At 34.8% G+C, this 17,564-nt stretch overlaps 1 protein-coding gene across 1 annotated transcript; it reads right to left on the reverse strand.

The window, feature by feature from the left end:
- Positions 1 to 818: 818 nt before the first annotated feature.
- Positions 819 to 9,697, reverse strand: LOC104904426 (pumilio homolog 1). Its single transcript, XM_010692673.4, has 9 exons — positions 8,776 to 9,697; positions 6,521 to 7,992; positions 6,304 to 6,445; positions 6,079 to 6,186; positions 5,331 to 5,543; positions 5,107 to 5,217; positions 4,073 to 4,267; positions 1,907 to 2,081; positions 819 to 1,364 (listed from the first exon to the last, which is right to left on the reverse strand). The coding sequence occupies exons 1-9, from the start codon at positions 9,451 to 9,453 to the stop codon at positions 1,315 to 1,317; spliced, it is 3,144 nt and encodes a 1,047-aa protein (XP_010690975.2). The 5' UTR covers positions 9,454 to 9,697; the 3' UTR covers positions 819 to 1,314.
- Between the last annotated feature and the right edge of the window lie 7,867 nt (positions 9,698 to 17,564).

Below are 17,564 nucleotides of genomic sequence, written 5' to 3' on the forward strand. Positions count from 1 at the left end.
TATTTTACTAATACGTGGTCCCAGCTTTCTCTCTCTACCCTTCTTGGTATATATGTACTTTCTCTATATTTATTGAAGAGAGCATTGGCTTCAAAAGTTTGTAATGCATCAAATTGTACGATGTAACTAGTTATTGGAGAAACCATTAGCAACTCCTAAATTTCGTAAATCTCCTACGAAAATTACTAAAATGGAGATATCACTTCTTTGAAACCAATTAACCTTTCAAGTTACAAAATATTCTCTTGAAACTTGTAGATGTCATAAACCACACATTATTTCCGCACAAAACCAATATTCATGAGACATCATACATTTCCTTTTGCATTTTAGATATGCTCAATCATCAAAACAATAAAATAAAATAAAATAAAATAAAATTTTGCTCACATTCAATTGTACATATTTCACCATTAAAATCTTATGTATGTAGTAATAAAAAAAATTGAAATTGATTATTTTTGAAAATAACTAATACAAAGCAAAACATGATACCATGTCAAGTTATCTTTTTGGATAGTAAGAATTTGTTCTGTTCAACTTATTTTGTCTTATCTTATCTTAAGATCTTATTTGATCTTATCTTATCTTATCTTTTTCTGAAATGAGTGAAGATAAGTTCACAGGACATTTATCTAATCTTATAATTGTTCGATCTTATCCGATCTTATATAAGTTAAAATAAGTTGAACAGAACCGACCATGAATCACATTTTATTTAATACTAGAGCATAAAGCAGCAATCGCATAAATAAAACATCCATAATATAATACAAAGAAGAAGAAAAAACAACAATAAACAGCAAAATAAGATGAGATGATATAAGAAAATTGTTCTTTAAAGAAGAAATTATCCATCCGATACACGTAAAAGGGAAAACTTATAGCCTCAACTCTAACATAAAGGCTCTCTTCTCTCTTTTTTTTTTTCTGCAGCTAGCAACATTCTTCTGTACAGTCACAAGTCACAAATTTACTACCTCCCAGAGCTTTCTCTATACACCCTCCAAACTTGTACAGTAAATTTTAAGTTTTCTCAGCAAGGGAGGCAGGGCATCTGGTATCTTGTACCATTTGAGCCTCAAACTAACCTGTTTTTTTCTAGGTATATATCCTCCAAAAACCAAAAAGGGGAAGAAAAAAAACACTACAATTTACAGGTTTACAAGTACAACCAACAAACTTTTATTTTTTGATTCAGCTCTCAGTCCAACCTAAATAAAATAGACAAGAGCTACAGCAGGCTAAAACAAAACAAAGGGTAGAGAGCCGCATTCAAACTAGCCTCGGTTAGCTGTACAACACCTTTCTCTTCTATGCCATCGCCGGAGCAGGGTAGGGAGTCTGCAAACTGATTCTCCTCTCTGCGTAAGAAGATTCAAACTTGTGTAAGAAACTTTACACTTAACAAGGTAATTGTTCAATTATTTCATTTTTAATATGGTGAGGAAAAGGACCCGACTGGACCAACAACTCGCGCTGGTCAGCCAAATTCAGTTTATGAGGTCAAGCTCCTTGAGAGTTTGATGAAAAAACCCCACCCCAAAAGAACGAGGTTCGACCCATGAGTCCATGACATGAGTCATGAGGAGCATCCCTAGTAGGTAGTTCAAGTACTACTTGTAATTAGTTCAAATTATAGCAGCATATATCTGCATACAAGTTGTGTAAGGTATAGCCAATAACTTGTTTAAAAAAATCATTTAAATGTACCCCCTTGATTTGCATGAGGATTAACATCGGCCACCACAACTTAACTCAAAAAAAAAAAAAAAAATCAATGCAAAATCATGAGCACGTTTAGGAGATTATAAGGTAGAGCTATTAAATGCACTAGCAAACAATCAAAGGGAGTAAATGAGTGATAAAACTTTAGATGTCATAGAGGGGAATAAAACATATTTACCTCCAGCTGCAACAAGTTTCTCTACACGGGCAACGATATGCTTCCCATATGTATACTTCTTCAGTGCATTCAGATGATTCTTTATTCGTGAGAGGATCACTTCGAGTTGCTGGTCATCACAAGTTTCCAGCACTTTCTGTACAACATAGTTTGCAAATTGATCCTTCATCATCACCTGAATAACAGAAGCCAGCAAATGTGTTAGGTTTGGAACTCTGATACCTTTATTAGCACGAAAAAAATGAATTCAATGCACAAGCTAAAAGGGAAATGTAGGGGAAAAGATGGAAACCCTTCAAACTAATTATTATATATCGGCAAGTAAAATAAACTGGAAAAGGCCAGAAAACATCAGCTCAGACCAAAATTTTCAATTGTATTTACTTCCTAACCAAGACTCCGATAGTTAAATTGCTCCTTATAGTTCCAATATGCAGTTATGCTGATTGCCATGACATTTTACGCATTTATCAGACCAAACCAGTCCCACAGAGGCACAGATACAGTGAAACGAATAAAGGTCGAGATACAATGATGTAAGTGGCAATGATTGTGGCATATGCTCCTATGAACAGCTGGATGGTCCAACCTCCACGTTTTCTTAACGTGTCCATGGGATTCAACTAAATCTTCAAGCTCCATATCCTTTGGCCTATTACAATCTTATCCCAAAGCCCCAAACCCTGCTGAACCTATAGTATTAAATAATTAGCCGTAGGCAGTAACAGACAGCATTCACATATCCTATGGAGTTGAATAGAAACAATCAGACCCTTTTGGCCGGCCACTTTCTGTGTACATATTCTATGGAACTGGACAGGAACAATCAGTTCCTCCCTATTTCACAAATTCATCATTTTGGTGAACTCCAGAGGCAGGTTCTCCAGTTCAGTCAACACACCAAATCTGCCACTTGTATATCCTTTAGTTGTTCCTCTATTCGTTAACCAGGAGGCTAAATGGAACCACGCCAGGTTCGGAAACGGTACCATCGGAAAAACGTTTTACATTCAAACTTTGTGTCTGAAGGTCTAATGCTTGTTAAATGTTAATAAAGCTTGTTCAGGCTTAGATCTCAAAAATGAAGACTATGCCTGTCAAAATCTATTTCTAACCAGGAAACTCCACCTGACTTACAAACTAATACTCGCTAAATAAAATGACATGCTAACACCCTTGTATGCCATATACTTCTCTGATACAACATGCTAAAACAAGAAAACACCAACAAAAATATTGTGGAGCAGAAGCAATAGAATTTGGTGTGCGAAAGAAAGAAGGCCAAGAGTTCAAGGTCGTGTTCTATAGAATTTAATTTAGCTTATTTCAAATAAGATAAGTTCAGATGAGTTCCAAAACGTTAGGATAAGCTCGAATACATTCAATTGACAGCTACAATATATTTATGCAAGTTAGGTTTAAAAATTAAACACACCCTAATAATATTAAATTTCCAAATCAGCAACCCTCTGAGCCCCACTTTTTCCCTCTTTTTGGGATTGGGGAGATCCGTCCCACATGGAAAGTATTTTTATTGTGGCCTAACAATCAGCGAATTGTGATTTGAAACACAGCCAGAAGACTGCAATACAGTTACAAGGGTCATGGACCTGCTTCTGGATTGTCTTCAATCATATAGTATAAATCCTATGCCGTAAACAGACTGTAAGTCTATCAGAGTAGGATATGAATGAATGAAAGCACCTTCAGAATAATAGCAAGAATGGACACTCAACACAAAAGAAGATATCAAAGGAGGACTTCAAATAGTAAACGCTCTCCTAGTAGGAATAAATTTCAGGACTAGAATCCTCAACCTGATGGTTGTATCAGTTCATCTCTCATCTTTTGCACCAAATCCAACCCACAAAGTATTATCATTTATAGTTACTGTTCTACAGTAAAAAGCTGGGATGTAATCATAATCAAGACTCATTGCCAACAGATTCTTGCAGATGTAAACCCCCCCCCCCCCCGGTGACAAGCAGCAGCCTCCCCAAGAGGACAGTAGAAGAACCTAATGCACAACAAGCTACTTAGACAAAGTAACATTTGATGGTAATTGTTAACTAGGCAATCTTGAAATGGAGAAATAACCAACAATCTTGGCACTTAAAATAGAGGGACACATAAATGTATACTGAAGTAAGAGGACAGTAGAAGAACCTGAAGCGGCTCATTATCATCTGTCGATCCAAGCATTTCATTCACCATATTACGACGCTCTGTTGTATCCCCAAATGCTAGACATTTCTCGATAACATTTGAAGCAAACTTCTGCTGACTCATTTGAACTATTTTCCCGGTCAACTTGCTTATTATAGCAGTTCGTTCATGGGGCTTTCCGTGCTCCAGGACATGCTGTAATTACTTAAAAGGTCAGAGTAGTATTATAATATAAATGCCTATCAAAAGTCAAAACTATGCACACAAAACCAATCAATGTTTGGAAAGTCCAAAAGATAAAAACAATTACGTCATCCAAAAAGCTGTCAACAGTGTCTCTACCAAAAGAAATGATAGACTGAATCGCAAAGCAAACCCGTCTCTCTACCATTTATGAGGGTTATACCTTAAGAACAATAAAACGCTTAGCAGTTTTTAGTCATGTCTCCTTATAGAGAAATTTCACCTCTCGTCCCCAACCCGCCTCCCACCGGAAAAAAAAGGCACAAGACAACCTAACTATTAGTTGAGTTTGTTTTCGAAATAGTGGTACATGTGTGTTTATCTGCATACTAATATGCACATGAGAAGAGGACTGTGCATGTATGAATGTATTATCATAATCTCAAACACCAAAGACATCTTCAACTTAAACATATCCAGAGAAAACACAGGCAAAATATCACAAAATTCACACTGTAAATTATGGCTAGTGGTGAATCAAATTTTATAAAGATAGTTGCTCTTACTCCTAACTTAAAGAGGATTACTTTAAAGAAAACCAGTATAGAGGATTAATACACCCATTATAAGATGATTCCATTAATTCTTTTGCCATATTCAATATTACTGGGCAGAGGCTAACCATTAATCGCTAATAAGCCTACACATCCAGGCTCCACTGTTAGTGAATACAAATTCCAAAACACTCGGAATAGTGATGTAAATGAGCCACCACTGATAAGCCTTGCAATAATTTAAGCAGAAAGATTGGTTTTATTCACCACAAAAAGAAAGGATGATTCATGACAAACCTGGACAACATAATTTCCATACTGGTCCTGAGCCAACATGCAAACAGACTGCATAATCTCATCCATCACTAAACGCTGGGTTTTTGCGTCATTGCAGTGTTCCAGAACTCTCTGTCAAGCAATATAACCAATTACGATTCATGTCCATCTCCTACTAATATCTGATTAACAGCTACAAACATTTTAATCAAAAAATGTTCAGAAAACTAGTAGTATTGTTCAACCTGGATAACACGACACCCATATGGATGAGTTGACAATGTCACAACTTGATCATAGAAAGTTGATATGATGAACTGGATAGCATCTTCAGGAATGCACTCAATGCACTTTTGGATGACATGATTTCCATTTTGGTCACGTACACAGCGCATGATGTGGCCATCTAGTTCCACAACCATCTTCTTCTGCTGGTCTAAATCAACAACTTCAATAGCCTGTTAAGCAAGAAGAAAGGGATCAAGTCGGGAACTCATAGATGGATGTGCAAATCTTGATGATCAAAATTTTCCCACGTTTTAGTAATCACCTAAGACAGTCATGGTGGAAATTCTTTGTAGACTTATACTTCTTCAGTTATATTATTATTTCCAACATCACCCCTTGGCACATTATTTAAGAAAGCCATATGAAGGTTAAAGAGATAGGAAAAAAAGGGGGGAGGAAAAAAGTGGGACTCGTGTGACAAGAGAGGGAAGATATTACCAAATAAAGAAACTTGTAATTAATGTGAAAAAATCACTAAGCAATTACAAAAAACGGATGAAGTATAGAAGAAGATATCATGACAGCTAGATTGAAAGTGGAAATTTCCTTAGGAACATACATTTCTTCCACGGCAAAATTATCTGGAGGCCAAAACTTATTGCAGCTTCTTTTACCAAAGAAAGAAGAAGATAGAAAATAAAATTCTGGAAGTCTTAAAATAACAGTCACCAAAATTTTGTAAAAACCAGTTCAACCAAACTATACCTTCTGGATTACTCGGCAGCCATACATTTGAAGGCTGAGTGTCAAAACATGACCAGTAAGCTTATCAGCCAATTCTCTAATTTGTGACGGTGTTCCATGCTCAAAAAACTGCAATAAAGCAATTAAAAAATTATTAAAAGAAAGCTATCTAAACAGTTCCAGGTCGTTCTCTAACATCCAGACTCCAGAGATAGCTATTAATATGATATCAAAAGTCACAGTTACCTTCTGAATCACATAGTTACCAAATACATCTGTCATCAGTGACAATGCTTGGGGAATTATCTCATGGAAAACCATGTCCTTTTCCTCTGCTGAGGCTGTTTCGAGTTTCTGCTGGATGAAGCGACTCCCGTATTGATCAGCACTGCAGAGTTCAAGCAGATAAGCAAAAAAATGATAGCACGATTGAGAAAATGAAAAGAAAGTTAGAAATGAGTACCTAAATTCGACAACATGACCAGCAATTTCCAATAGCTCAAAACATTTAGTCTTGTTGCTTTTAAATTCATCAAGCAAGGAAGATCCAAAACTATGCTCCATGAAGCCACCAGTTTCTGAACGCCAATTTCCCATCATTCCTCCAGCTAAATTCCTCATCCCAGAAGGCAACCTCATATTTCTCTCACCATGTCTCAAAGGACTACCAGGTCCAACAGGAGAGTTAGGAAGAAGTGAACTTGCTAAATGATTTCCAGCATATGCTGTGCCGATCCCGAAAGCTGGGTTACCATAATAACCATGATTCAGTCCGGTAGATTTACCGAGGTAAGGCCGACCACACTCTGATTTCTGCGGTGACAGCAATGATCCTAAATAAGCTTTCTGAAGTGTTAACAGATCCATGTAAGAATTGCCCCCATCAACAGAAGGGTCACTCAAAGCCGCCAACTGGGCAGCAGTATAATCATTTGATGACAAGTAGTGCATATATAAGGGGTCCAACTGGGATTGACTCCCCCCTCTACCGAGATTTTGCAGCTCTGCAGCAGCAGCCATCATGTTTGCTCGTGAAGATGCACTTCCTCCCAAAGCCCTAGAATCCATGCCACCCACACCAATGGCTGAAGCAGCAGCATTTTCAAACAATGGCGGCAATGCTCCACTGCCAAGCTGACCAGCCATCATCGACGCCAAGGCTGGATCGATATTGTGCCCACTCAAGCTGTAATTTGGAATCGCAGAGCTTGGGCTCCCAATACTATGAAAGTTAGAGGGTGAATTTGGTCCACCATGCTTGTGATGCTCAGCTAAACCATCAAACCTCAAGTAGTAATTCTGATCCATTCCAACACCACTGCCTTTCCCTTTGGTAGAGTATGATCCTTTGGCGGAATGAGATACAGATTGCTGCTGGAAAGGAGTAAAATCAGCAGAGTTCAAGTGCAGGTTTTGTTTGATATGGTTATGGTCACCATGTAAATTGAACATATTTCGGTGGTCACCAATCCCACGCTGAAATTGCGACCTCATTTGCCTCTCCTCATCCATCTGTGGATCTGACGATAGACTCATGCCCGACAAAGCAGCTACAAAATCTGCAGCAGCACCTTGGCCATTCAGAGTGCCATGGAGTGAACTGGGACTGTTGACGCTTCTTTTGTCCATGGAATTAACCCTGCCTTCACCAGCTGTGGGGATACGAGGACTAGGGGCTCTAGCAATTAGCTGAGGATCAGGAGTGGTACTCCTTGACAAGGAACCGCCTAGAGCAGATGCATAACTAAGAGAAGCTGAAACATCAACATTGTGGTTTGCTGAAATGCCTTGTATATTTCCACCAACACGCAGAGCATCTGTCGATGACATGGGAGCCAACTGAGCCTCTGAAGTTGCAATGCTCTCATCAAATGCATTACGGCTCGCTGGACGAGAGGGGATTCTTGTGTTAGAGGTGGAACTGTTCAAGTCATCCTGTTTTAGAAAAACAAACCTCACATCAGAAAAGAGGCTTCAGCAAATCCAGCCTCAAATGAAGAACTTGAAACATAGAAGGCCAAGAATTAACAATGTTGAATATACGAAATGGTAAGAAAACTTCCAAACAGCTAGTCTTAGGCCTAAAGACAAATCAACTTTTACGAAGCTCACTACCACTAACCATCCCTAAGAAAACCAGACTCATCAAACATACAAACCTGCGAAGTGGCTAAATAAAGGGAATAATTGATGGTTACTGCAATAAACCTTTTCGATAACACAAGTTGATCAACTCCTAATCAACCACAATCTCTCGTCACTTCCCTCAAAACACGAACAATATCAAAATAAACCATTACACGCTTTTGTAACTCCACCACCCTACACAGCATTATTCTCACTAGATAACAACTTACCAGACAACATGCTATTATTAAACCATTCAGATCTTAATATAGACAACTAAAGAATAAGTCCAATATACCCAACAGTCTTATTCCTTAAATTGTCAACCATACTACTACTTCTACTTCACATTCTAAAAACATTCACTTTAGACTATCTAAAGAACAAATATAACAACAAGATCCAACTTTTACAAATAATCTAACACAAACAGATTCATCCCACTTAAAAACTGCACTAACAAAACAACCAAAAAAAAAAACAAACTTTGACCCCCAACAACATAAACCCTAATAAAGACATCACAATCACAATCACAATCAATTAAACTTAAAAACACAAAAAAAAAAATAATAGTAATAAAAATAATACCTGAATAATTTCAGCAATACTCTTCTGCCTACTTCCTAACCCTAATCCAGGCAACCCAACACCACTCCATTCACTCTGTCCATTATCATCCTCAATCTGCCCATTAAACCCTTTTGAAAACAATGAACTTCCCCCATTATTATTACCATTACTAATCATCCCATTATTATTATTATTAACCTCACCATTATTATTATAATTACTACCATTACCATTATTATTATTAGTATTATTTCCATTAAACTCATTATTACCCAACTTCCTTCTATCACCAATACCACCAAGCCCAGGCCCATTTCCAGGCCCACCACCACCGGCCCATCTCTGAGCATACCTCCAATCTTCTTTAGACAACAATGGCGGCGGTAACCTAGGGTTCATATTGACATTTGAATAATAGTAATTTATGTAAGCTGGATCAGACCTAAGTTCTTCTTCCGACACTTCCCTGTTACTTCCGCCGTCGCCGGAAAATATATTTCCGACGCCGGAGAGTGAACCGTCGATAGTCGGCGGCGCCGACGGACTTCTAAAAATGTCGAAACCACCACTTCTTTCTCTCTCTCTTTCTCTCTCTCTTAACAATAACCCTAATTCTTTTCCGACTAATTCTTCGCCATAATCGATCGATCGTACACCTACTTCTGACGTCATCTCCGTATAACTATCCGTTATCATTCCATCCACTCACAAAAATCAAAAATCGAAAAAAAAAAAAAGAAATTTGTTGAACGAATTCTTGAGCTGAAGATTATTGAAGCTTGAATTTGAGTTTTTGAGTGTGAAAAATTTGTTATGAAGATCGAAAAATCCCAAAAACGAGGGTTTTTTTCGCCATTGTTGTGAATTTAAGAGAGAGAGAGAGAAAGAGAGTGAAAGAAAGGGGGGAAAGTGATGATGAGTGAGGAGAGAGAAAAAGTATTTCGAGTGATAAGCACGAGTATAAGGAAGATCTCAACCGTTGATTGAGATAAGATGGACGGCTGAGATTAAATCTGAAGGTGAGATTTGTTATTTGATACAGTGGCTAAAGAGAAGGAAGGGTTTGTTTCCTTGTTTAGGGTTTTTAATTTTGGGGGTGAAAAAGAAGGAGGATATTTTCCTTTAATTAATTAATCTATACAAATATATTGTGTCTAGTGATCATAGGTTCAAATCTCGTTGCAAATTAATTTTACTTTTTTTAATTGATACTTCATCCGTCTTAATTTAGTTGCTACATTTTGACCGCAGATACTATTCACGTCATAACTTTGACTATTTTTTACTTCATATATATAAGAAAAAATATAGTCATGTTGGATCTTATTTGATTCGTCCCAATTTGTATTTTCTAGATATGTAATTTTTATGATTTTTTAATATATATATAACTCAAGATATTGGTGTTTGAAGTTGTATCTCGTAAACTATGAAAAATCAGATGTAGCAACTAAATTGCAACAGAAGGAGTATAACTTAATATATTCTAATAAAAATGAAAAAGTACATATTAAATTCGAAAAACAATACCAATTCAGGATAATATAAGAGGAGTAATGTTTTGGCCCAAATACTAATTTAGTAATTAAAAAGGGTTTTTTTTTTTTTGGAAAATTGAGGGATTTAGATATTTATTGAATACAATATGAATATTGGTTATTTTAAGGCAAAACTGAATCACGTCATGTAAAGGGGCAAGTACCCACTGATTTAAGGGAAAGTATGGCAGAAGAGAGAGAAAGAGAGGAGATGTTTCTATAATCTAGGGATTTCTATTGGAGCTTACCCTGGTTCTTGGAGTTGCACTTTGGTATGTTCATTCATTTGAGTATATTATTTGTACCAAAGAACCCTAGCAAATTTGTTAAAATTATCACTTTTTGATTTTTAGATTTTTATGTACTTTATGATTTTTTTTGGACTCTTTCGAAAATCTGTGGTAAGATGAATTTACTCTCAACTATCACCCAGAGGCTCAACAGGCCCCAAACTCCCTCCGCCAACAATATTGAAATTTTTGCTTCCGAATTTTAAAACACTAGATTGTATCCAATTCAAATTATCAAATGTTTAAAACACCATTTTTTGGATGAAATAAATTTGGCGCGAGTATCAAATAAAATGTTTGGAAATAGAAATAATTTGTACAATCTCGTAAAAAATCATTAATAAACTAATAACTAATTATTCATTGCAAATTTGTTAATCATTACACCTAAAAAAAATTGTAAACGTTCTACTGAAGATTCACAACAACATAACATGTTTAACTACATAGCATGTAGCAACAAATTAGGGTTTTAACTTTTAGGAAGGGAAGGATTGCCAGACCATTTGGGTTTTTTCTATAAATTAGTTAAACCCAATCATAAAAAATCGTTTCTTTTTTTTTGAAAAAAAAAATCAATTCAAACATAGTTCGAGTTCAATCCGAATTACTATTGGATTGGATTTCGCTTTTTATCCGAATAACTTTCAGCCATTGGGAGCAAGTTAGGGGTTTAACTTTAGTTTAGGGGAAGAGAATGTTGCCGGACCAATTGAGCCTTTTTTAAAATAAAAAAAATGATCGGTTAAACTCAATCATAAATAAAAAATATAGGATCTATTTAATATTATGTTATTTTGAATTTTTGGATCCAATCACACTCAATTCAATCCAATATGAAAATTCGATTTAAAAAAAACACAATTCGAATCCAATTAGAACATAATTCGAATCCAATCCAAATTACTAATTCGATTTAAATTGAATTAGATTTCGGATTTTCACCAAATAACTTTTAACCCGGTATATAAGCTATATATAGAGTGACATACGAGACTTAATTTTTTTGCATCGTATTTGCGGTTTCATAAGAAGGCATCCCTTTTGTGATTTATTCCCTTGGAATGTAATGGCGAGGCAAACTAGTAACGTGCAATAGATTAAGGTAACTTAGATATGGAACCTTAGATTCACAATTAGTTTCTTATATTTCCCATCTCTTTCAATCCCAAATACACCAACCTTTCCATGGCTTGATATCTCATACATCCTCTTTTCATTAATGGTTATCAATCCATACATTGAGACTCAAGCAACTAAAACCAAACGAAGGGGTTGTTTGGTTAACATTATTTAACATAGGAAGTTAGAAATCCTAGGAATTGGAATTATTTGGTGCTGTTTGGTTGACAAATTCATGGGAAGTAGAAATTCCTAGGAAGTTTCACTTCCCACAAAATGGAGGAAGATACTTACCTAGGGGGACTAGTTAAGTGGAAATTCCCATGGAAATTTTCATTTCCCTTGAATCACCAAACAACATATAGTAATTCCTAGGAAATACAATTACATGGAAAGATAATATTCCAAATAATTTGCACTTCCTACGTTCAACCAAACGAGCACTAAAACTAAATAACAAGTTTCCATTTCACTATAATGAACTCTCCCTTGCAAACAATTCTATATTATATTTGAACAGCAGTGTTAGGTTCGGTCAAATTAAAAAGTCAATGGAAGTTGGTATAGATCATCATAAGGGATTTTCGAGTAGTATGTTTGCCCGTGCCTTATAACATATTGGCATTGATTGTAATAATCTGCTTCAAATAGCAGCTTAATTAAGACCTAATATTGTTAATTACAAACTTAAGTTGCTAACTAGAAATTTTGTCAGGGTGGACTTCCGTACCTCTCTTACTAGGAAAAATTAGAAAATCTCATATTATACAAGCATATTACGAAAATAAGTTACAATAAAATAAATATTAGGATTTTTTGATGGGAATAATCCCAATTTGAGCGATCCTCCCAACACAGTCTCACTTTTCATAAATTTGGGAATAATTCTAACTTTGGAGTGTGTTTATTAAAAATGCACCTTTTACCTATTGGTAAATTACAAATGTAGGTTTTCTCTTTTCTCCATAATCTGCTTCTTTTCCTCCACAACTACCACCACATGGCTACCCCACCCCCACACCCACAACAAACCCCAGTCCCCTACCCTCCATCATCCCCAGGTAGCTAACCCCCCAACTCCACCCTTCGTCCCTGCCCACCCTCGCCGCCTCTCCCCTCCCCTCCCATCCCCTCGTCTTTGCTCACCTCCTCCGCCACCCACGCTGCCAGACCCAAACCCCTTTGTATCTCCCTTTAATGCGCAACCTAGCCCCCCAAACTCCCTCCCCCTGCATGCTTATCCGACGAACCCCCCTCCCACCTTGTGCGCTTCCACGGTAGACCCTCAAGGCTGTCTTGAAGATTTTGGGGCCTCGGTTCTAACATGAAACTTGGGCTCCTAAATCTATAGAAAATAAAGATGAAAGGTTAGAGTTCTAAAGATGGAAAGTTGAAAATTTAAAGATAAATCATTGACAAATTTATTAAGACACGAGAACAAGGGTGATTTCTTCAAATATAAAGTAAAATTTTCAAAATAATATATTTTGGGGCCTTTATAATTTTGGGGGTCCTGTGCTGTTGGGCTCCTTGCACACCCTCATCTACCCCTCTGTAGACCCTCATCCCCTCTTCTTCCTCTTTCCCCCTGCTAGAGGGGGGATGGGGCTAATGGCAGGTATAGGAGGGGGAGAAAGGACGTGAAATCCCTCAAAGGTGGGATTATTCCCACAAAAAAAATCCTATTTATTACAATACATTTTGAGTGTTTAATTTTCAAATTAAAAACCGAAAATACATGTTTTACTTGCTAAGAATCATCATATGAAAGTAATGAAACAGATTATCTCATAGTCATGGACTAAACACATTAATCATGAATTCACATTTGCACAAAGGAACTAATCCAACAGTCTTTACAATCCTGCAAAACAAATAAATTTGTCCCACTAGGACAGATTCAAAGAACAAAACAAGTCAGCTTATACTGGCACACAATTTCCACCTATTCCAAAATAATTTTGTTATTTTTGTCCTTACCATTTCCAAATAAAAATCTATACAAATATATTAAAAGGCGTGCGAAAACAAGAAACTGTGCCACGTGGCGCTCTCCCAAGGGAGTTTTAGTTCATGTAATCCATGTATAATAAAAAATTAAGAAATTACATAGTAGGGGATCCCGAGACCTCAAGTACATATACTCAAGTTCTAACCACTAGGCTAAGTTGTATTTAGTGTTATTATCATAAAGTATTATGTTAATAAATGATTTTTTTTTCTTATCCGGAGAATAGCCCGAGATAAATTATAACGCGTATTACTTCTGTTGAGATGTTTTAAACGAACAAAATATATATCTAATTGCTAAATATATATTTGCAAAAATATATATTTGCAAAAATAATATAATTATGTACTTACTATATTACAATGTAAGACTATGATAAAAATAATTACGCATGTTGTGCCACTATCATGAATTTACTTTTCGCGGCATATGCTCTGAGTTGACAAGGACATCTATGTCGAGCTAGAATGAAATTAGTGAAGAAGTAAAATAAAGAAGGAAAGTTAGACAAGCCTCTGACTTTATCACGTTACTAACACACTAATTTCTGGTTAAGCTTTCGGATATCATGTCAATTTATCTTATAAACATTAAATGATTATTTAGCTGACATAAAATTTCATAAAAATTAGAATTTCTTAGCAAGTAAGATTATCTGAAGTTGTTTAATAATAAAAAAAAAAAATGTAAAAACTTTACTTTTCACAAAATAAGGGAAGTTACGTATCTAAGTTTTTTCTTCCCATAATCGACCAAACAATTTATACTACTTTAATGAAATGAAATTTCAAGGAAAAATACTACTTCATAAGAAAACTCTAATTCATACATGTAACCGAACAAGTTTTAGTGCAAAATTTAAAAGTTCTAATATATTAATATAAATTACGATAAGTCACTGCTATAAGTTCAGATAAGTCGAAATAAATTGAATTAGAGTGACGAGATTGTTCAAAAAATCTATCCCTCCATTTTCACCATGCTTAGAGCATGTGATATCTGTACGCTAATGCTTCAAAGCAAGTATTTCAATAAATTAATTAATTAGACAAGACGAATTTAAACTGACGTGTAGAAAAGCTAATTAATCTTAATCACATGACATGCTTTAGTTTAGGGTAAACTGGTTTGGAACCGCATGCATGGCATTTTTGAAATTATCCTCCGAAACAAGGATGTTTTCACGATACAATTATATTATCTTCTTGCCGCAACTTCGAGTCCTAGGTGGAGCACATAACCCAAGCCCATAGGGCCGTCGAAAAGTCAGCATCCATCACATGACTTCTACAATACTTCATATTCAAGATAGTAATATTTTTTCAACAATTTATAAATTTTTGGACTTTTAGATATTACTTTTAGATATCGGGATTGAACATAAGATTTAATGAACATCACTTTCAAAAGCCAAAAGTCATAAAATACCCTTTTCATTTTAAGAAAAAGGAGGAGAGGGAAAAGCAAACCACACGAGTTTGTGATGAGTATTCTTGTCATTTTGTCAATTTTTTTTTTCATTTGAGGTATGTTTCACTTATTTTAAAACATTCTAAAATAATAAGTGTTTCACAGAACGAAGAACGTATAAGTTATTTGGAACTATATTAAAGTTTTTAGTTATACACTTTAAAATATATTACCTCAGTCACCTACATCAGACTCTTACATAGTTACATTAAAGTTACAATTTTTATTGCCTGTTGAAAAAAAAAAAAAAAAGTATTGTCTAGAGAAAAAGATTAAATTTATAAATAGAATATAAAAAAGTATCTTTTTGTTCTTTGGTATAAAACTGATAGAGAATATATGTACATAATTCTCTTCATAGGTTTAGGATATTTATTATATAAATACTTAGCTTCCTATTGTTGTCGGGTTTTGTAACACAATTAGAACTAGTCATTTGTAACTCTATATATTGTGATCAATACAAATATCTCCATTAAACGAGTATCACATAATCCAACACAGTATCAGAGCCTAAATTTAGACCTTGACCAAATTTTTTAAAGTGAAGATCATGTCTAACCTTAAGGGCCTGTTCTTTTCGGCACAAAATAGCTGAACTGAACTGAATTGAACTTAACTTAAATGAATAGTGATATGTGAGAGTAAAAGTATTGTCAAGAACTGAACTGAACTGAAAATAAGCTGGAGAGAAACAGGCCTAAGAACAGAGTGATTGGAAATTTGTAACTCAACGCATATAATTTTTTAGAAGCACTGTTTCTTTTTACTTTTGCTTAATTTCTTTAGCCGCCTATATCTTTTTTTAACAAAAATATAATAATGGGTGACCAAGATATCCAGAATAACAAACTAGCCAATTGTATATTTGTATCTTCGTATTTAATTAGTTCATGATGTACTACTGCCTTACAAGTAGATTATGCTTTAAATCCATCTCACTTTGTGCTCTAAAAAGACTATTACTTTTAAATAATGAGTCACTTTATAGCTTAAAGAAGTCACTTCTAACAATTCTAACATAAGTAATTTATTTAAGACAATGAGTTACCCTCGTTTATTATATCGTAAATTATTTTTTTGGGTGCTAATTCTATCGTAAATCATGGTATGATAGTTTTATACAATATCATTTTTATGCGCTGTCACGGAATATCCCAATTAACCAATATACTAATAGATGAGTTTGATTAATATCAACTTGAAATTCTTAAACCAACCTTACAATATTTGATCTACATAAGTAAAGGATTTGACATTCACTTACTTTATAGCATCCACTTTGACCATGAAATATTTTTAGTATTTGGATAATTAAAATTAATAATGTATTTTTTCAATACTCCTACTTCATATATTTATAAGGAATCATATAAAAATAAAATTGACCTATGGGAATGCAAGTCGTGCAACTATACTTTTGGTGATGGAAGTAACACAACTTAAAGCAAGTGGACTCCACAACACAACTATAAAAATGGTTGTGTTAAATGACATGTTGCTTATAGAAGCTAAGGTAGTAGATTTTGCCAAACTACATATGTATATTAAGTAATTTTAGTCAATAATTTTACTATAATCGAACTTTAATTTCTCTCTAGAGCTCCGGAAAAGTCGAACATAACTACATCTATCCATTGAGTAGGTTATCCACCTGGCCTCTCCTAATAAATCATTTTAAAAATAGTTATTAATGCTAAGTTGGATTATACCTTACATTGAATTTTGGATCAAACAAGTTTTATCGACAAAATCCACAATCTTTAACTAGTCATATTACGTTATATGCATCCATAATTATAGTTGATATTGTGAAATATACTCGTTAAGTCACTTTAACTAACTTATCTTACCATCCGTGTCAACTACCAAAATTAATGTTGGTTTGATATGCTATTTTTCTCAAATATATACTTCTATTTGGTTGTCCAAGCCGATCAATCCTTAGGAACATTGTTATACCTACTCGTTGTATAGACGATTCACAACTAATCGAGCAATAAAAAAAATATTAATTATATTGAATTTGATTTCATTATCACAATCCTTAATAAGGCTATGTTCAGTTCACCTTATTTTTGCTTATTTCAGATCTAATCAGATCAGAAAAAATAAGTTCAGATCAGATCAGTTCAGATCATGCTTATATTTAAAAATCATTATATCTTTCATTACATATTAGTAAAAATTATAATAATTGAATATTAATAAAGTACTCATTGAGACGAATCAAACAAGACCCCACATGACTATATTTTTTCTTATATATAGAGAAAAATCTAAAAGATAAGATATTGTAATCAGATCAGTTCAGATCAGATCAGATCAGATCAGAAAAAATAAGTTCAGATCAGATCAGATAAGTTCAGATCAGAA

Source organism: Beta vulgaris, chromosome 2, assembly GCF_026745355.1.
Source record: "Beta vulgaris subsp. vulgaris cultivar EL10 chromosome 2, EL10.2, whole genome shotgun sequence".
Classification (NCBI taxonomy): Eukaryota; Viridiplantae; Streptophyta; class Magnoliopsida; order Caryophyllales; family Amaranthaceae; genus Beta; species Beta vulgaris.

Bases quoted from the DNA above. Each gene is read 5' to 3' on its own strand.
- LOC104904426 (XM_010692673.4), bottom strand. From the start codon at position 9,453: ATGATAACGGATAGTTATACGGAGATGACGTCAGAAGTAGGTGTACGA. The intron at 7,993-8,775 runs GTATTATTTTTA...TTTCTAAAACAG, and splicing joins GTATTGCTGAAATTATTCAG to GATGACTTGAACAGTTCCAC. The intron at 6,446-6,520 runs GTACTCATTTCT...TGAACTCTGCAG, and splicing joins GGTCATGTTGTCGAATTTAG to TGCTGATCAATACGGGAGTC.